Source organism: Salvelinus alpinus, chromosome 12 (assembly GCF_045679555.1).
Source record: "Salvelinus alpinus chromosome 12, SLU_Salpinus.1, whole genome shotgun sequence".
NCBI lineage: Eukaryota > Metazoa > Chordata > Actinopteri > Salmoniformes > Salmonidae > Salvelinus > Salvelinus alpinus.
The window spans coordinates 22,999,271-23,021,062 of record NC_092097.1 but is presented as its reverse complement, the minus strand read 5'-3'; the positions used below and the strand labels follow the sequence as shown (position 1 = coordinate 23,021,062).

The 21,792-nt window shown below is 43.4% G+C and overlaps 1 protein-coding gene across 6 annotated transcripts in view; it reads left to right on the top strand.

Annotated features, from left to right (window-relative positions):
• LOC139535716 (rho guanine nucleotide exchange factor 10-like protein) overlaps positions 1 to 21,792 on the top strand; it is a 155,762-nt gene that overhangs the window by 3,505 nt on the left and 130,465 nt on the right. For 2 of the 6 annotated variants that reach the window (XM_071335426.1, XM_071335431.1), the window contains exons 2-10: positions 6,738 to 7,049; positions 7,859 to 7,886; positions 14,243 to 14,418; positions 16,365 to 16,478; positions 16,701 to 16,831; positions 17,824 to 17,922; positions 19,331 to 19,439; positions 20,424 to 20,527; positions 20,922 to 20,999. In XM_071335426.1, the coding sequence (XP_071191527.1) occupies positions 6,743 to 7,049; positions 7,859 to 7,886; positions 14,243 to 14,418; positions 16,365 to 16,478; positions 16,701 to 16,831; positions 17,824 to 17,922; positions 19,331 to 19,439; positions 20,424 to 20,527; positions 20,922 to 20,999 (1,146 nt within the window). In that variant the 5' untranslated portion in view covers positions 6,738 to 6,742. The remainder of the gene's footprint in view (positions 1 to 6,737; positions 7,050 to 7,858; positions 7,887 to 14,242; positions 14,419 to 16,364; positions 16,479 to 16,700; positions 16,832 to 17,823; positions 17,923 to 19,330; positions 19,440 to 20,423; positions 20,528 to 20,921; positions 21,000 to 21,792) is intronic. The other 4 variants (XM_071335429.1, XM_071335427.1, XM_071335428.1 and 1 more) reach the window with 4 other exon arrangements.

The window sequence follows — 21,792 nt, the reverse complement described above, 5'->3', positions numbered from 1 at the left end:
TTGTTTCCTCTTATCCTAGTCTCTTTTGACAGGCTGTCTAAAGGCTTTTGCACACAAAGTTTAGTTTTTAAATGTATGTCGTACAAAGTATTTCAACATGAGGAGGGGGATTCCAGAGCTTGAGGAGCCTAGTGAGGAACACAACAGCAACAAACTACTCTGAGTGTACAAAACATTAGGAGCACCTGCTCTTTCCATGACATAGACTGACCAGGTGAAAGCTATGATCCCTTAGTGATGTCACCTGTTAAATCCACTTCAATCAGTGTAGATGAAGGGGTTATTAAGGTTAAGGAAGGATTTTTAAGCCTTGAGACATGGAGACATGGATTGTGTATGTGTGCCATTCAGAGGGTGAATGGGCAAGACAAAATATTTAAGTGCCTTTGAATGGGGTATGGTAGTACAGGGTTTCCCAAACTTGGTGCTGGGCCGGTGCTGTTTTTTGCCATAGCACTATACAGCTGATTCAAATAATCAAAGCTTGATAATGAGTTGGTAATTTGAATCATTTAGCCAACTTCACATAACTGTGGGAAGCATTGGCTCCAACATGGGTCAGCATCCCTGTGGAACGCTTTCAACACTTTGTAGAGTCCATGCCCCGATGAATTGAGGCTGTTCTGAGGGGGGTAGGGTACCACTTAATTTTAGGAAGGTGTTCCTAATGTTTTGTACACTCAGTGTATGTTCTGCTGGCAATGGCAAGTACGTTTTTTTATGCAAAAAGTGACATGAGCTCATTAGTTTTCATTGTGCACGTTTTTCTGTACCATAGTAGCTGTAAGACATGCCAATGCCAAAGCAGAACTTATTATGAAAGATTATTTTACCAGTCCTGCTTTCCTTCAATACATGGCGGTAGACAGCTAAAGTATTGAACCCCAAGAGGACAGTGGTTATCATAGATTTTATCCCACAGATACTCCATTATACTGAGCAGAGCCTGGCTCTGACACATCACATACAGCACAGCATGTCCGTGACCCTCTGACCTGCGATCTAACTCCCAGCTAGCCCAGCAGTTCAGTTATCAACACAGAAACAATGCTTTCTGAGGGTGAACAGAGGTTTCTCCTCCTACAAAAGGCTCATTGTTTATTAGGAGCAGTAAGTGGGCCGGCTGGAGAAACTGGGTTTGTGATACAGTGAACGGGATAGAGTCCATGGTGGGCTGGGTCCACACATGACTAGAATTGCACCGACCGTGTGGATATGCTTAGTATTACCCCTAAAGGATAGAGTCTGTGAGTCTCAAACCTGGCCTACTTTGCCACTTGTCATGTGTAATATATTTCAAATTAAGACCAGAAAAAGTATCCCTGTGTAATTCCAAGCCATCACCATGCCAACAACATTATAGTACCTCACTTCCCTAAAACTGACCTGATTTCCTCAGAATTGTCAGGAGACTGCTTGTGTTGATGAGGCTTGTAAAACTGTAATATACATTTTTGAGTCAGACTTTGTATTCAAGGGAAGATTTGGACTGAAAAGGAATTGTGCAATGATCTCCAAGTGGGCCAGCGCCAAACCCCTTTCCCGCGTAGGCACCGATGATCGTGTCCACCCCTCTCTACCCTATGCTGTCATTCGCCAGAGGGCCGTGCAAACAGTCCTATCAGGGCCAGGAATGTTCCTGCAGAGGAAACAGTTAGCAATAATCAAAATGTAAAGCACAAGCTGTACTATGAGACTTCTCCAGAAGTCCAGGACTCAGGAGTGGTGCTCTGCTACAGACCCCCCCCCCCCCCCCCCCCCAGGGTGTAAAGTTTAGGTATTTAGGCCAGACACGTATGTATGCTCATTTTTAAAACAACCTGTGGGTTGTTGGGCTCATTACTCTCAGGGTATAGATATCTCCATTAATCTTTAGGAAAGCCCCTAATTATGCTAACAGCCCTTCTCAGCCATATGTCCTGCTTTTATACTGGAACTGTAGTCCCCTCTCTGTTTCATGTCTCTCCCTCTGTGGTTTTGGGGGCAACCATAATTCTGCCATGCTTAAAGGATTGGAGTTTTTTACAATCCTGAGAAGCAAACTGGTCAAAACAACCTGTTGCTAGTGACCCACATGCCGAAATGTAGGTAATACAGCATACTGTGACATGGTGAGGTTGGACCCAGGTGCAGAGAAGAGACCAGACGAGGAATCAGCGGTTAAGAATAAACATAATATTTTACTGAGAAACGGTAGTGGAAGGATCACAGTAACACTGGGAAAACAACAAACACTAAGTCTCAAACGCACCCAGGAGACAAACACACACGGCACATAATTCAAGCTTCAGCAAAGGACAACAGTAAACACACCTCTTTTAACAGGGAAATCATAATGAGTAAATAGGACACATCTGTGTCATTAATGCCTCTAGGATGGTCTCTGCTGCCCTCTGGTGACAGGTGGAACCATGACAGTACACAGTACTGTTTCGGCCTCTTGTTCAGGAAACGGGGGAGGGGGGGGTGCGAACCCGAACTAACACTCGAACGGCAACAGTGTGTTGTGAGCGTACTCTGCCCAGACGAGGAACTTGCTCCAGTTGCTGGCCTGGGTGGAGACGAAACAGTGGAGGAACTTCTCCAGCTCCTGGTTGGCCCACTCTGTATGCCCATTCGACTGAACCCCAAGGAGAGACTCACTGACGCCCCCAACAGGGATCAGAAGGCTTTCCAATACCGTGCGACGAACTGGGGCCTACGATCCGAGGCAATTTCCTGGGGAAGTCCGTGTAGTCGAAAGACATGGGTAATCATGAGATCAGCGGTCAACTTGGGTAAGGTTATGAAATAGGCTGGCTTGGAGAACCGATCAACGACCGCCAGGATAGTTGTAAGCCCTTGGGATGGAGGTAACCCTGTGATAAAGTATATGGACAGTTGGGACCAGGGCTGGCTGAGGATGGGCAGAGGCTGGAGCAACCCAGCCGGTCACTACCGTGAGGACTTGCTTTGGGCACAGGTGTAACAAGCTGCAACAAAGGATTTCACATCCTCAATCATTTTGGGCCACCAGCATTTCTTCCTCAGGAACTCCAGTGTCCGATTATTATTAATTTAGAGTAGTGTCCCTCTTGTGGCACTCAAGAATGGGCTGTTCGTGGAACATAAAGTCTATTAATGGGACCCCCGTCGGAGTCAGGTTCTCGGGTCTGGGCTTGTCGTACCGTGGTCTCTATACTCCATAACATGGGAGCCACAATGCGGGAGCTGGGGATGATGGGCTCGGAGTCCCTCTCCTCGTTAGAGACATTGTGTTGGCGGGACAGGGCATCTGTCGAGATAATGTGGCCCAGGAAAGAGACTTGGGATACATGGAACTCACACTTCTCAATCTTGACGTATAGTTGACTCTGCAGGAGGCGTCTCAGGACTTGGCGGACGTGCAGGATGTGTTCCGGAAGGGTCTTGGATAAGATCAGGATGTTGTTGAGGTAAACAAAGATGAACTGATTCAACATATCCCTAAGAGTGTCATTGACCAATGCTTTGAAGACTGCCGGTGAGCTCGATAATTCGAATGGCATGACTAAATACTCAGTGGCCACTAGGGGTGTTAAAGGCAGTTTTCCATTCTTCTCGCTCCCTCATTCTCACCAGATTGTAAGCGTTGCGGAGGTCCAGTTTGGTGAAGAATTGGGCCCCCTGGGCCAGCTGCAAGACAGCGGATATCAGGGGTAGGGGGGTGGAGCCGGGTAGGAGTTCTATGACGCAGTCGTAAGGATGATGAGGAGGGAGGGTGAAGGCCTCCCGAAGGTCAACCTTCGGGAGGGAGAGCGGAGAAGTCTTGGTCTTCAATGGATGCAGGGGGACGTGGCGAGACTCCAGGTGGGGGTCTTGGACATTTAGTCTGGCAGTTCTTTCCCCCGTCTAGTAGGGGTCCCGTGGACCAGGAGAGTAGTGGGTTATGTAGTGCTAGCCAGGGGTACCCTAGGAAAGGGGGTTCTCGGGAGCCGTGATCAAAAGAAAACTAAGTCTCTGAGTGATTCACCCCAACCTCCAGTAGAATGGGCTTGGTCTGATATTCCACCTGGCCGGAGCCAATGGGCTTGAAACTCCACCGAAGGCTTGAAACTGCAGAGGGATAGGACATTTCACGCAGGGGATTTGTAATTCTCTGACGAAGTCTTGATCAATGAAATTATCTGCGGCCTGAGAGTCCACGAAGGCTTGAATCTGGTGCTGACGGTTGTCCCAGTGGAGGGTTGCGGGTAGTGACAGACTAGGTAGCCGGGGGGTAATTGCACAGCTTGTCAGGTTCTCCCCTTGTCCTGGCGAGCCCTGGCATTTCCACAGTAGAGGCAGCAGCCTTTCGCGCATGCGCCTGTCATGCTCCTGTGGGCTCAGACGTGTGAGTTCCAGCTGCATGGGTTCCTCAATGATACGTTCGGTGGGCTTGGGGTGCTCAGGAAACCGGGATGGCGTCGTTCTTGCCACCAACAAAATGTTGAATATTTGGGGCATAAAATCATCAAAGCTCTGCAGATTTTGTTGTGAGGATACAGAATCAATAGACCATTTATTTTGGTATTGCCCTCAGTTAGCCTGTTTCTGGTCAAAATGACCCCAGTCGGTATTAACGTTAAGACACTTTATGTTGGTGTTTCCTTTATTTTAGCAGTTACCTGTGGTTTTGCATGTGAATCTGGCAATAGACTGTTTTCCCCCAAAATATCTTGCAGTTGTCTAAATGTTATTTAAATGTAAACAGCATGAGCCTAATGTTTCACACCATTGTTTTCTCTGGAATTTAGATTGGAATAAAACTAAAACAATTTGTCTAGTAGGAGGAAGTGGAGCCCATTCTAACATGATTCCATTTTTCAGTTTCATCCTGATAGTTCCCAGCACCCATACACAAACTACAGATTATGGAGTCTTCTTTGACTGTGTAAAGTTGAAACAACTATATCAGTCAATAAAAAAAGATCACCAAGTAAATAGGCCTTACCAAAATGCTTGATCAACTATTTGAAAATGAGGTTCAACTTTACATGAAGTGTCCTGAAACCTTTGTCTTTTCATGGCAGGGAAATTCCACGATAACGTAATTGCGCTGAGACTCACTTTTCTCTTAAAATGTAATGCCGAAAAAACCCCATTGATTTCAAAGTTTAGCAAACCATACAACTCTATGCAGAAGGACTACTTTTAACATTTTACACTAAATATTTTACAAAAACACATGAAATGTTTGGTAACAGAGTTTCTGTATTTATGTGTCCACATTTTAAAAAACTATGTTATATATCATCTCCGAATTAAGATTCAGCTATGTCTGCAGAAAGAATGGGGTGTCAGCTATCACATGACACATTGACTGTTTTTGAACTACAGTAAGTGACGTGGATTTACACCCGGTAACGGAATTGCGGCAATGGAATATCATCATGGGTCCCTGATTTGTAAAACACAGAAATGCATAATTATGGGTATAAATGTCATTCTCTTCATGGTGATGTATCGTGAACAGGTACACAAATGTATAAATATGCACTGTGCTGTCCAAACTTGTGAATTCCACTGTGGTTTGTAACTACTATGATTTCCCATTGTTGCCAATTCGATTGCAGAAATTCCGTTACCAATTTTTCTGAAATTCCATTACCAATTAGGCCCACCCACTTGGGAGCCAGGCCCACCCACTGGGGAGTTGGCTCAGCTAATCCGAATACATTTTTCACCACCAAAGGGCTTTATTATCTCAGTTTCATCAGCTGACTGATGGCTGGTCTCAGACGATACTGCAGGTGAAGAAGCCAGATGTGGAGGTCCTGGGCTGGCGTTTCTACACGTGGTCTGCAGTTGTGAGGCTGGTTGGACCTACTGCCAAGTTCTCTAAAATTACGTTGGAGGCAGCTTATGGTAGAGAAATTAACATTCAATTTTCTGGCAAAAGCTCTGGTGGACATTCCTGCAGTCAACATGCCAATTTCACGCTCCCTAAAAACTTCAGACATCTCTGGCATTGTGTTGTGTGATAAAACTGCACATTTTAGAGTGGCCATTTATTGTCCCCAGCACAAGGTGCACCTGTGTAATGTCATGCTGTTTAATTAGCTTCTTGATATGACATACTTGTCAGGTGGATGGATGATCTTTTCAAAGGAGAAATACTCACTTAAAGGGATGTAAACACATTTGAGCACAAAATCTGAGCGAAATAAGCTTTTTGTGCCTATGGAACATTTCTGGGATCTTTTATTTCAGCTCATGAAACATGGGACCAACACTTTACATGTTGCATTTAATTTCTTTGTTAAGTACAAGTGTTGATATTAGTTGGCGGGGTTCTTTACTTCAATATTATTGTGTTTTGATGTATTTATACTACATTTTAAGACTTTTTCTGGTGGATGTTTTCTGAGACTCCTTTTCCATCAGTCTTTGCTCATTCCTAATTTTTACAATGGAAAAGATGCCTTAATGTCTAAACAATCTAGACTCTTAGTTTTCATTTGACACCCAATTTGACATGCTCCTATGAACTTCACATGTTGGTGCTCATGGGTCCTTTTAGATGGAAATGACTGGTAGTTACATAGGTTGGTTAGTACACTTTATTAGTACTTACAACTATTATACCTTTTGTGGTTTGTGTATTTACACATTTGACATTGTATATAAACAAACTCAAATCAGTTTCTAAATTGTAGCTAATTTTGTGAAGGAATATTATTTATGTTTTTTCTTCTTCAACATTTTCACTATCCCTTTGTCTCTGTTCTCTGTTCTAGAGCTTATGTCCTCTGTGATGCCTCAGCAGCAACAGAGGGAGGAAGGGGAGGAGGAAGATGAAGAGCAAGGGGAGAAGTTTGGGTTTGTCGACAGTGCTGATGAAGAGAAAGAGCCAGCGGATTGTAAAGACCCTGTCTCAGACTCTGTAAAAGCCAGTCAAAAATCAAACCAGTCATTTAAGGAGGCTACAAACCCACCACAGGACAACACAATAACACCCACTGCACACTCACAACAGCACCTCAATGCAATGCCCCCTGCTGGTCAGGAGGACAGTCCCTCCCAGGGACAATACTCCACAGCCTCTCCAGGTGAAGTGTTCTTTCTATTACATCACATTGTGAGTGACTCTTCTCCACTGGTCTCATAAGGTGCTGTCAGTTCATGAAGTGATTTCATAATAGCTTCAGACAGACAGGCATAAAGAGAGCCAGGTTAAACCGTGTTGTAATTGGATAAAGAGCAGTGAAACTCTTGTTATCAGTATAATATTGACTACCTGACTCAGTCATGCTGCCAAAAAAGCTCTGTTAATTACACTCCCAGCTAAAGCGGAAGATTTTAATCTACGGAAACTTCTGCTGGACAAAATGAAGTGACTAGTGCTTAATTAAAAGGCTTCTCACAAAGCCTACATGTAGTACAGTAATCCGCTAAGTGGGTTGTGGAGCGTTTCTCCGCCCCGCTGGGGAATTCTGGGGTTGATGATGCTCTACAGTGAAAGCCTGTTACATAACCAGAGGCTGGTGGAGGAGACCGCATCAGGCTGGGACTCAGCCCTGCAGGCAAATGAGAGGGTTTACAATGTCTCTGTATAAATTAGATAATAGCTTGGGTAGAGATATCTTTCATAAAAGCTGCTATACACACAATGGTTATATACAGCTAATATTAAGATTCCGATGGGCTTTTCATCAGCAATTGTCTTTGAGTCACAGGAATGACCTTCCTATTCAAGGTACATTTAGATAAAGTTTTGCTCATATTGAAACCTACTTAGATGAATTCCAAATGTTTTAACTGTTCTTCCCATATGGTACATGCTGCACAAGTTAAGTATAAAGTAACATGACGTTAGCATTTTTTAAACATTATTTTCTTGGCTCTAATGTCCCCACAGATGTTCCAGTTTGTGATCCACCCAGGCGGTAAGAGACTCCCTGCTTTTTATGTGCTATCACAGTTTGTGGGAATTGGTATTACATCCTTAGAGACCGTGTGGTTTGGTATCGGAAGAGGAAACTTCTGTCTTCATTAAGTTATCAATATATTTGCATAACACAAAATCAGATACAACTCTATTTTCATAGAGCAAGTGTGTGTAAAAGTTGAAAGGTTGGACTGATATGTTTGGAAAAGGAAGTCAAAGGAGACAGCCCATCTGTGACTGAATCAGTAGCCTAAACAAGTAGTCTATAGTCTGCAGGTTATAGCAGTTGTAACGATGTGCGCTGAGAGTCGGGAAGCAAGTTCAGGGAGTGAGTGTTTTAATAAAATAAACGGAACATAATGCAAAACAAGAACCTCGAACAAAGCACAGACATGAAAAATAATCAGTGACACCTGAAGTTATATATGAGTTAGGGTCTTCATTAGAATGTACAATAGAAACATGTTATCAACCAGTGTACTGTATCACCCTCTTCATTTGTGATCCCCTACCATGGTGGGGTCCAATGGTCCTGGTGAGGTACCAGCATGATGGTGTGCTAGGAAGTGTGCTGGGAAACCTGTGCTGATAGGAGAGCCAGGGCTGGCCATTCCTGTGTGCTTTCCTGTGATAAGAAAGCGGGGTATCTGAGTGACTGTGATAAAGTATGTCTGTGTCTGTGTTTGAATAGGGTTGGATTGTGAGAGAAGGAAATGTTAAGTCTCTGCAGTTTCTCTTCGGGAAGATTTCTGCTGAGTACACTGTTCCACTGTGGGTCAACATTCTCCCTTTCCTAGTGGAAATATCAATAGATTTTTTTTAGGTGTAAGGTGTGTGTCAGAGGTGTGTGTCAGAGCATTTGCACTGTGTCTGTTTCAGCTAAGATTCAGATATATTTCAAATAAAATAAAAATGTATTCATCACACTCGTGAACAACAGGTGTAAACATTACAGTGAAATACTTACTTACAAGCCCTTAACCAACAATGCAGCTTAAAAAAATACCTAAAAAAATAATAAGAAATAAAAGTAACAAATAATTAAAGAGCAGCAGTAAACTAACAATAGCTAAGCTATATACAGGGTGTACCGGTGCAGAGTCAATGTGCGGGGGCACCGGTTAGTCGAGGTAATTGAGATAATATGTACATGTAGGTTGAGTTATTAAAGTGACTATGCATAGATAATAACAGAGAGTAGCAGCAGCCTAAAAGGGGGGGCAATGCAACTAGTCTGGGTAGCCATTTGATTAGACGTTCAGGAGTCTTATGGGTTGGGGGTAGAAACTGTTTAGAAGCCTCTTGGACCGAGACTTGGTGCTCCGGTACCGCTTGCCGTGCGGTAGCAGAGAGAACAGTCTATGACTAGGGTGGCTGGAGTTTTTGACCATTTTTAGGGCCTTCCTCTGACACCGCCTGGTATAGAGGTCCTGGATGGCAGGAAGCTTGGCCCCTCTGTAGTGCCTTTCGGTCAGAGGACAAGCAGTTGCCATACCAGGCAGTGATGCAACAAGTCAGGATGCTCTCGATGGTGCAGAATCTTTTGAGGATCTGAGGACCCATGCCAAATCCTTTCAGTCTCCTGAAGGGGAATAGGTTTTGTCGTGCCCTCTTCACGACTGTCTTGGTGTGCTTGGACCATGTTAGTTTGTTGGTGATGTGGACACCAAGGAACTTGAAGTTCTCAACCTGCTCCACTACAGCCCCGTCGAGAGAATGGGGGCGTGCTCGGTGCTCCTTTTCCTGTAGTCCATAATCATCTCCTTTGTCTTGATCACATTGAGGGAGAGGTGTTTGTCCTGGCACCACACGGCCAGGTCTCTGACTTCCTCCCTATAGGCTGTCTTGTCGTTGTCAGTAATCAGGCCTATCACTGTTGTGTCATCGGCAAACTTAATGATGGTGTTGAAGTCGTGCCTGGCCGTGCAGTCATGAGTGAACAGGGAGTACAGGAGGGGACTGAGCATGCATCCTTGAGGGTCCCCATGTTGAGGATCAGTGTGGCGGATGTGTTGTTACCTACCCTTACCACCTGGGGGTGTCCCGTCAGGAAGTCCATTATCCAGTTGCAAAATGAGGTGTTTAGTCCCAGGGTCCTTAGCTTAGTGATGAGCTTTGAGATGATGACCGTGCCGGTGTAGTACGATTCGATATTTGTCCTGTATTGACGCTTTGCCTGTTTGATGGTTAGTCGGAGGGCATAGCAGGATTTCTAATAAGCTTCCGAGTTGGAGTGTCGCTCCTTGAATGCGGCAGCTCTACCCTTTAGCTCAGTGCGGATGTTGCCTGTAATCCATGGCTTCTGGTTGGGGTATGTACATACAGTCACTGTGGGGACGACGTCATCGATGCACTTATTGATGAAGCCAGTGACTGATGTGGTGTACTCCTCAATGCCATCGGAAGAATCCCAGAACATATTCCAGTATGTGCTAGCAAAACAGTCCTGTAGCTTAGCATATGCTTATTCTGACCGAGTCACTGGTGCTTCCTGCTTTAATTTTAGCTTGTAAGCAGAAATCAGGAGGATAGAATTGTGGTCAGATTTGCCAAATGGAGGACAAGCTTTTTACGCAACTCTGTGTGTAAAGGGGGTCTAGAGTTTTTTCCCCTCTGGTTGCACATTTAACACATTTGGTAAAACTTGCATCACAAAGAATACTTTGTAATAGAAACATTGTTGCAGAACATGCATAAAATGTCTACCTGTCTACTTAGCCTCAACCTAGGAAAGCAGTGGTATTGTGTGTGTGTCTAGGTACGTCTGATTCTAGGACCTTTAACAGATACCTTTCATTAAGTGAGACCCTTAAGATGAAAAGTCCTAGACAAAGGTCACCATGACAACTTGACACCTGACATTTATATGGCTCTGCCTTATGTTCATTTGAGCTGTAACCTTAGAGGTAAACACATTTAACACACCACCGAAGCAACCCCACTTTACAACACTCCTTTTTCTTTATCAGCGTTCCACCCTTCCTTTACTGTGTGGTAGATCTGCAAGCTGTTAAAGTAAACAATGTCACAGTAGACACATACTGTATGCAGACCTGTGTACAATGCTTTATGACTGACCGGGTGCACACAGCAGACGGAAGATGCAGTTGATATAATAGGTGGTGTGTTGTTAGGTTAGACTCGATAGAGGGAGGGAATTGATAACAATGAAGCTACAGTACCAGTCAAAAGTTTGTACACACCTACTCATTCAAGGGTTTTTCTTTATTTTTACTATTTTCTACATTGTGGAACACTATGAAATAACACATATGGAATCATGTAGTAACCAAAAAAGTGTTAAACAAATCAAAATATATTTTATATTTGAGATTCTGTCACGATCGTCTTCTTGTGAGAGATTGGACCAAGGCGCAGCGTGTGCAAAATACATCTCTTTATTGTGGAAGAGAGAAAAAACACGAAAACGAACAATATACACAAACTAACAAAAACAACAAACGACCGTGAAGCTAAATAACGTAAGTGCACAGACAAGCAACAAACGTTCAACATAGACAATTACCCACAAACACATGATGCCCATGGCTGCCTTAAATATGGCTCCCAATTAGAGACAATAAACCACAGCTGTCTCTAATTGAGAACCAATCCAGGCAGCCATCGACATACAAACACCTAGACAAGACATTTCCCCATTAAACCTACAAACCCCTAGACAACCCAAAACACATACTTCCCCATGTCACACCCTGACCTAACTAAAATAATAATGAAAACAAAGATAACTAAGGCCAGGGTGTGACAGATTCTTCAAAGTAGCCAAACTTTGCCTTGATGACAGCTTTGCACACTCTTGGCATTCTCTCAACCAGCTTCATGAGGTAGTCACCTGGAATGCTTTTCAATTAACAGGTATGCCTTGTTAAAAGTTAATTTGTTAAATTTCTTTCCTTATTAATGTGTTTGAGCCAATCAGTTGTGTTGTGACAAGATAGGGGTGGTATACAGAAGACAGCCCTATTTGGTAAAAGACCAAGTCCATATTATGGCAAGAACATCTCAAATAAGCAAAGAGAAACAGTCCACCATTACTTTAAGACATGAAGGTCAGTCAATGCGGAAAATTTCAAGAACTTTGAAAGTTTCTTCAAGTGCAGTCGCATAAAACATCAAGCGCTATGATGAAACTGGCTCTCATGAGGACCCCCACAGGAAAGGAAGACCCAGACTTACCTCTACTGCAGCCTGCTCCAGGCTCCAGCCTCAGAAATTGCAGGCCAAATAAATGCTTCACAGAGTTCAAGTAACAGACACATCTCAACATCAACTGTTCAGAGGAGACTGTGTGAATCAGGCCTTCATGATCGGATTGCTGCAAAGAAACTACTACTAAAGGACACCAAAAAAAGAAGAGACTTGCTTGGGCCAAGTGACATGAACAATGGACATTAGACCAGTGGAAATTTGTCCTTTGGTCTGATGAGTCCAAATTTTAGATTTTTGAAGGCACAATTAACCAGCATGGCTACCACAGCATTCTGCAGCAATACGCCATCCCATGGCTTAGTGGGACTATCATTTGTTTTTCAACAGGACAATGACCCAACACACCTCCAGGCTGTGTAAAGGCTATTTGACCAAGAAGAAGAGTGATGGAGTGCTGCATCAGATGACCTGGCCTCGAAAATCACCCGACCTCAACCCAATTGAGATGGTTTGGGATGAGTTGGACTGCAGAGTGAAGGAAAAGCAGCCAATAAGTGCTCAGCATATGTGGGAACTCCTTCAAGACTGTTGGAAAAGCATTCCAAGTGAAGCTGGTTGAGAGAATGCCAAGAGTGTGCAAAGCTGTCATCAAGGCAAAGTGTGGATACTTTGAAGAATCTAAAATAAAATTTTTTGGTTACTTCATGATTCCATATGTGTTATTTCGTAGTTTTGATGTCTTCACTATTATTCTACAATGTAGAAAATAGTAAAAATAAAGAAAAAACATTGAATAGGTGTGTCCAAACTTTTGACTGGTACTGTATATCTAGCCCATCATCAGCATGGTCAGCACTGTTCCCCAGAGAGACAGGAGGAAAGCCATTTAAAGAACTTTCCCTGGGTTGACAGTACTGTAGCTGGAGGGAGTTGAAACAGATCTCAGACAGTAAAGGCTTTGCATTCAGGCTGCTCAGTGCTCATGCTGTGCTTTGCCTCAGGCTATTCTATTTGCATTGAAAAACGTTCCCTGCCCTGCTCCTCTGTTCTCTCCTACAGGCCTATGACTCACAGGGACTTATATAGACAAGTGAAGGGTGTAGGCCTACAAAGATGAACCATAAAATATATACTCCTCCAACATTGAAATAATATTATTGTTCTCACAAAATGTCTTGTTAAATCCCCCTTTGAAACCACAGTTATGGGAAATGCATGTGAGCTGCTTTCTAACTGTCTTCTGTCTGGTGTCTTTGCGGAGCCAATGAAGGTGAAGATTTGCAACTTTTATTTGCGGACATTACTCGGGAGGGGATTTTAAGTTTGAACATTACTCAAACAAGCATTAGCTAACACCTTTATCGTTGTCTTGCCAACTGGCCAACAGGCTGCTCGCAAGCTATTTGGCTGCAAAATATTTCCTTCTCAACTTATCTGCGTAGTTATATAACTACTGCGGTCTGTCAGGCATGTCTGGAACAGGGAAGAGGTACAGTATCTTGCTGACTGATTGATTTACTGGCTGTTGGTATAGCCGACAGGGATGGTGGGAGGGATGCATTTAATGAGATTGGTTTCTCCTTCATCCCAGACCTAGCTGTATAATGTGGGAGGACTGCTGTAAATCTGACTGGTAGCTTGAAAACATAAGCAAGTGGTAGCTCTTTACAGAATACCGACAAGATCAGTATTATTAGGAGTTGTGTCAAAGGCAATATTACAGGCCAGTTTTTATTTAAAGCTAATCATTATTATGGTCAGGCTTTAGATATGGCAGGTGATCAAGGGGTATAGTTTATGGGGAACTTTCATAGCTCACAGTTAATATAACAAACTGGAGGTAAGGTCACATGATCATATTCATGGTCTCACATGAGTTCACCTGGACCAGAGGACTCTCAACCCTTCACAACAGCGGTCAGCAGAATCATCACACCACAGTGAATAGGACTGACCAACCTAGCAGAACTGAGCTGCACTAGGAACATATGTGCTGTGCCAGGTTTAATGGGAGTGTTAGCATGCTGGAACGGCAGTGCTTGGCCCCCGGTTACTCCACCTCTCCTTCTCCTTCTTCTCTTCCTCCCCTCCTCATCCACACTGCACTAAATTTGTAATGAGCCACACAGCACCCAGCCTAGAGTGGTCATAACTGCTTTCACTACTCTGTCTGGTATGTTCCAGGGTCTCTGGCCCCGTTGAGCTGGTTGAGCCCAGTGCAGCAGCACCCTCTGTGGGAGAGCAGGCCCAGGGAGGTTCTGGTCCTGGAGAGGCGTTACCTGTGGAGAAGCAGACTGACTGGGAGGACCATAGTGTGGAGACGCCCAAGGAGAGCTCTATCCTGAGGGAACACTCTGAAGGTACACAACAGCATAGTACAGAGACACATGAAACATGATATAGACAGACATGAGCAAGCTCACATCAATTACAGTATAGCCTTCATAACCTTCACCACAAGGCTTGTTGTTGGTAGCATTGCATATTTGTTGACATTGTTTTACAGTAAAAACTGTATTGGCCTGTAATCTTCTGTAACCTTCATGGAGGGCAACAGCTAATACATACTCTCTCCCTCCTATGATTTGATTTACACATAGACATGAATTACATTAATTCAGGATGAGGATCAATAGTGTACTATTAGTCTATTTCCACCAAGGGAAATTGCTCTTGGATTTTGACTCAGTCAGCAATGGTGACATTAGGCTTTTTGAAGGTGGTCCACTCAAAGACTGTATGGAGCCTGACTAATCCACACCTTTCTCCATTATTTCACCTTTCTCATTAGTTCTCTTTCACATATGTCCTTTACTGTTTTTGTCAATATTGTTTATAATGATAATTTTGGTGTTTTCATCATGCTTGGACAGTATGTCCAAATTGTAGTGTACCTCAGTTTTCTGATTCGCTAGGGTGTTATTATTGTGACATCATTGGCATGAGTGGTTGTGTTTTCAATGTCTTAAGTACTGGCGCTATTATGGGATTAATGAGCTTTTTACTGTTTAAAGCCAACAACCAATAGCACTTTCCCTCTAGGACAAAAAGACTCCTTAACAGCTTCTACCCCCAAGCCATAAGACTGCTGAACAATTAATCAAATGGCCACCAGACACCCCCTTAAATCTTGGGTCTTAATCCCAAGACTACCCTAATTCTATGATTTTACAAATTTGACTTTGAACACATTCATCAAAGACGAACTGAAGAAAGCAACGTTATACTGTGCTAAAAAGTTATTCAGCAAACCAGGGTAAAACCTGCCTGAGTTGTCGCCTTCTGGGATTGCTGGGGGAGCTTGAAGAAACACACCCAGGCTGTTTGAAACAATGAGAGTTCCCAGAGGACTGAGTCAGTTACTTTCCAGATCTACAGATAGTCAGGTTGATGGCCAAGATACAGTTATTCTCTTTTCATTCAGTACACATTCTTCACAGAGAGTGTTGCTCAGTTAGTCACTATTGTAGTATAATAACACTGTGTCTCTCTCTTGGATTGTGTCCCAGGTTATTTAGATCCTTAAAGCAGTGTTGGCTAATCCATGTCAGAATCTACATCTCTCATCAGATTCATTGAATCCAGGGATTGTTTGGGGCTTATAAAGAACCGTTCCAGACAAATCACAATTTAAAAGCGAATCAATAAATCCCCTCAACTAAATTAGGCTGAAACACTCTCAAAGCAGTTAATGACAAATTCTGCAGACTGTGGAGATAGATAGGTTCGATCCATTACAAACAAGGTGGATCATGCTGCCACAATTCCACAGCACAATCCCACACTCTTAAAACCTTAAAAGCTTCTTCGGCTGTCCCCATAGGATAACCCTTTGAAGAACACTTTTTAGTTGCAGGCTGAACCCTTTTGGGTTCAAGTATAATCCATTCTACAGACGGTTCTACATGGAACCCAAAAGGATTCTACCTTGAACTAAATAGAGTTCTACTGTGGGGACAGCCGAAGAACTCTTTTGGAACCCTTTTTCTAAGAGTGCACACCTAGCACACATAACAGCAACGCACAAGGCCTATCTCCCTTTTAAGTCACTGCTAATAAAATAATAGGTATTTGATGTTTGAGATGAATCAGAACTGATGCAAATACGATTGCATAAATGTACATTTACAAAATATACGGTATGTAACAGAAATGATGGCATAATCAAATGCATGTATGGGGGGAAAAATGCAGTGTGCAATACTCTTGAAGTTTGGTTGCTTTGCCAGATTACCAGTGTGAGGCCCTCCTCTTGGCTCTATGGTTAGGGGTTGTGAATGTGAGTGGTCTTTACTGTCTTCCCCAGAAGATGTGGCTGATGCTGAGGCTGATGCTGAGCCCCAGACAGGGATCCTAGAGGTGATCTATGATGACGTGCCCTGTGAGGGACCACTCTCTCCTGACGAAGGTGAGCTCTGGGGTAAGTGCCGGGGCTGGGGCCACTGAGTGCTTTTATTGTGCCTTGTCTGGTACTGCACCATCAGATCAATGGACATCAGGTTTGGGTTAAAATGTCATTTGGTTCCTTTTAAAAAACTTGACTTGTGCTTGATTAAGCTTGAGGGTCTGCTGTCTAAAAATGCACTGTCAGTATTTGTGCTGTGTTGATGTCAGCACATCTCTCTGTGTGTGTGTGTGTCAGGGGACATGCTCTATGAGGATGTGCACAGAGAAGAAGGGCCCCAGGGTGCAGGCAATGATTGGAGCTCCAGTGAGTTTGAGAGCTACGAAGAGCAGTCTGATACCGAGTGCAAACTACCAACCCTCAGCAAGGTAGGAGAGATGGTATTCCATTTGTATATCTATGCCTGTCTGTTTGTCTGTCTGTCTGTCTGTTTGCTTTTGTGCGTTTGTCTTAAATGCACAAGACATGACTCAAAGAGAATATTTCATCCAATGTTACTGCTCCCCACGCATGCTTTTTTATTCATGTGAGAAACTGGTAGGGAAAATACAAAGAACATGAAAAATGTATCAACCCTGTCTGTGTGGGTTGTATCTCGCTTTGTGGCCTGAGAATAAACAAGCTCCCTTGTCACTTGAAAGGCACCAATGCCATGACACTGTCTAGGTGCTGTATGTTATAACAGTTATATATAAAATCTATGGTTATAACCATACAGTAGGTGACTGTAGCCTCTCTCTCCTCCACATGGGGGCAGTATTTACTCATTGACGTTGTGCTCTATTCTATTTGGTCAGACTTGGTCCAGTCTCATCCCTGTTGCATGTATGTCTGTAGGGAATATTTGCCTGAGCTGGTGCTATTGGTACATAGATGTGGAAAATATGCCCTTAAATATTTTCTCATATTTTTTGTATTGTAGACGCTGATACCACTTAATTTAATAATATCCTAATATCGTATGAAATGATATCCTCAGAACAGGGGAGCGATGACCTGCTTGTTATGAACAATTGTTTGTTATGTTTGGGCAGTAACGATGGAGGCATTACTGTAATAAATATCACAGTAGGAGTGTGCCTCACGCCTCCCCTCCTGCACAACACTCCCTTCACCAAGATCAGTGCTATTAGCCTCGGCTGACATTACCCTATGACCAGCGCAGTGCTCTAAATTTCCGCTCTCCATACTTGTGATTAATCCTGTTGTTGCCTTGCTTGTTTTGCCTTGATCATTTCCCCTCCATTTTCCGCCGTCTCATCTTACTTCCTTCATCCCTGTGCCCTGTTGTGTGGTTTAATGCGACCTGCCCTGACATTCCCCACACCCCACTGCTTTGACACCTTTCCCCGTACTGTAGCAGTACTCTCCTGACGTGCATCAGCTGAGGGAGCGTTGTGCCAGGACCAAATGTGAAATAGTCATGAGGCTGGGTGGCAAAAACAACTACAACACCAAGGTATATCACTGGCAGTAAGAGAACACAACATGACACCAAGGTATATCACTGGCAGTAAGAGAACACAACATGACACCAAGGTATATCACTGGCAGTAAGAGAACACAACATGACACCAAGGTATATCACTGGCAGTAAGAGAACACAACATGACACCAAGGTATATCACTGGCAGTAAGAGAACACAACATGATACCAAGGTATATCACTGGCAGTAAGAGAACACAACATGATACCAAGGTATATCACTGGCAGTAAGAGAACACAACATGACACCAAGGTATATCACTGGCAGTAAGAGAACACAACATGACACCAAGGTATATCACTGGCAGTAAGAGAACACAACATGACACCAAGGTATATCACTGGCAGTAAGAGAACACAACATGACACCAAGGTATATCACTGGCAGTAAGAGAACACAACATGACACCAAGGTATATCACTGGCAGTAAGAGAACACAACATGACACCAAGGTATATCACTGGCAGTAAGAGAACACAACATGACACCAAGGTATATCACTGGCAGTAAGAGAACACAACATGATACCAAGGTATATCACTGGCAGTAAGAGAACACAACATGATACCAAGGTATATCACTGGCAGTAAGAGAACACAACATGACACCAAGGTATATCACTGGCAGTAAGAGAACACAACATGACACCAAGGTATATCACTGGCAGTAAGAGAACACAACATGACACCAAGGTATATCACTGGCAGTAAGAGAACACAACATGACACCAAGGTATATCACTGGCAGTAAGAGAACACAACATGACACCAAGGTATATCACTGGCAGTAAGAGAACACAACATGATACCAAGGTATATCACTGGCAGTAAGAGAACACAACATGACACCAAGGTATATCACTGGCAGTAAGAGAACACAACATGACACCAAGGTATATCACTGGCAGTAAGAGAACACAACATGACACCAAGGTATATCACTGGCAGTAAGAGAACACAACATGACACCAAGGTATATCACTGGCAGTAAGAGAACACAACATGATTTAAAAATTTAAAAATACTGTCACCATGTGTGTATTCTGGGTCCGCAGGCTTTACATGACTCTGCAGGGCTTCAGTGATGCTCAGAGTGGGGTTTGTGGTTAGATGAATGTAGCCTCACTGAGCATGACTCCACTACCTCCCCACAACTACAGCCCAGTCTGCTACCATAATCTCACTATGATCTCCTCATAGACTTCCTGATTAGAGACTAGACCAACGGAGATGCGCAGATGTCGGCATTAATGGCTGGATGCATCTAGTGCCCCATCTCTCTCTCTCTCTCTCCTTGTGGATTACTGTGCAGTGTTTCCTGGCTCCACTCTCCCTCTCCTCGTGGACTAACTCTTCTGGTCTCTTTGTCCTTTTGAACCAGGTTCATCAGCTAATGAATGCCGCCAGGAGTGGGACCAAGGATGGACTGGACAAGACCAGAATAGCCTTTATGCGGAAAGTCTCCTTCCTGCACAAGAAGGACCACTCAGGTAATCTGAGAAGAAGTTATTCAAACCGACTGTTTGCCAAATGACTGTGTCAGATTAAAGTCTCCCTCTTATAGCGATATGTATGAATTTGTAGTGAAGTGAGAGTTTCTGTGGAAAATCGGAGTTCACATACATTTCAGTCGCCTCTTTTGAATTAAGCTGCGGTGAAGAAATTGTTTGATGCCAGCCGGGCCAAAAGTAATGTTAAGGCAGATAGAGGAGAAAGCTTCCCATTGCTTTTCCAATCCCAGCTTTAAAATAGAAAAAGACTCCTGGAAAAATGATCTAAACAATGTAAGATATTTCAAACAAAACAGCCGGGATATGTCGAGCTGGCTCGCTCCCATTAAAGACAGATGTTGTGGCCAACTGAAGGTTTTGATGTGTAGGAGAGCAATGGGCAGAAAATCTCACGTGACAGAGGCTGCACCCCAGGAAGCCTCGTTTCACAATGGAACCAGATTACCATCCATTAATGGAGTGTTGAACAGCTCTAGAAACCACAGATAACAGAGCCACGACTCAAACAAATCTTCAAACAATCAAACAGACCAGTGGTTCTATTTTTAGCTGTTGATCAGGGGGAATATGTGCAGCATTTTATATTTCTGATACTGAGACACTATTATTGTTCCAAAATCATTAATTGGAATGGTGCTGGCTGGCGAAAAGCAGTTTTAGTATCTGTGTCTGTATGGCTGCAGGGAAGTGCTTTTTGAACACATTCGTACTGAAGCTGAGAAGTCCGAGTGTTTGAACGTGTTTTTGAAGACGTACTGTCTGTTCGCCTCTTTACTTCTACTGAGATATAGTATTGTTTAAAATGTATTTTTCCCTCCTGAGTTTTTCTTGCAGAGTGCTAATCTCTTCATGTTTTAGAGGTAATACATTGGAGTGTGACTCCAGTTGAGATATGAAAGCTCTGTGTGTGTGTGTGTGTGTGTGTGTCTCTCTGTGTGTGTGTGTGTGTGTGCCCCTGTGCAGAGGATGTGGAGGATGACGCAGGGTACCTGGATGTGGCTGTGTCAGATGTGAAACATCCTCCTGCACAGCTGAGCCCTATGCCTGAGGGACTGAGCAGCCAGCAGGTCTGTATGTGTGTATAACATATGTTTGTTTGTCTCTGTGTGTGTGTGTGTGTGTGTGTCTGTCAGAGGATTCTGTGAATCTCTAAGGTAATGTTATATGCATGCAATGATGCAAACATAATTTTTCTATTGCCAACACTGACTCGGTAGTACGTTTGGGAGGAATATGTCTGCTACAGTTAAGTACAGCGCTACTCATTTCAAGGGAAACCTCAAGGTAAATCCAGGCCTCATGCATACAAGGCTACTCCACCCAAAAAATAGTACTATCAAACAACCTGTCACACACAATTGAGGCTGTATGGCATACAATCAACTCCCATCATGCCCTTTTCTGTGTGTGACCTTTGACCTTCGACCTGTATGTTTCCTGATTGGCCTCTTCTGTCCTCAGGTGGTCAGACGTCACATCCTGGGCTCCATCATTCAGAGTGAGCGCAGTTATCTTGAATCCCTCAGGAGAATCCTTGAGGTAAGTCTTTTTTCCCTGCCCCACCCCTCCACTCCACCCTACCCTTACTCTGACAGATAATAATACGTTCATCTTTTCAGCATTTACGAATGAGGCTGAAAGGAAAACTGGAGATATTTATCAAATAACCAGGCTTGCTACGCATAAATAATCATGATGAAATAGATTTCTTTTGCATCTGTGGTGCCCCGCTGATGCTAATAAAGAGATTCTCTCTCTGTCAGGTTTTCACAGAATCACAGCATGGGTTTCACTCTTTTTTCTGTTGTCTCTCTTTTTCTGTGGCAGAGAGAGAATCATTCGTTATCTCTCCTATCAGATGAAGAGTGACACACCTGCTGAAATGGGATCAGGTGTGATCAATGAGAGGTTATGCTCTGGAAAATATTGTCTGTGAACATATGATGTATTACCTTTGTTGTGGCATGTTTGATAATTTGGGATGTTTAGCCTTTTTTGTGATTTTGCATACCATTCAAGTCCAAACTCACTGATAAAGGAAATATATATTTAAAAAAAGCCAAGAGCGCAATTATTAGGCATAAAGAACTGCAACTTCAGTCCTGTAATATCAGAAATTGCCTGTGTTATTCCCCATGTCCATATTCCACTTGTCGATAATTCATTTGCTGTGGAGGATTTGTGGTTGGGCAGGGGAGGCTCATAAAACAACAATAGCAGCACTAGTCTGTCATCTATTGTTGTTTCCAAACATTGACTTTCATTGCTTTCACTTTCATTTTCTGCTGACTGCATCTGGCAGTTTCTGATTGTACAGGCTACATTAGCCATG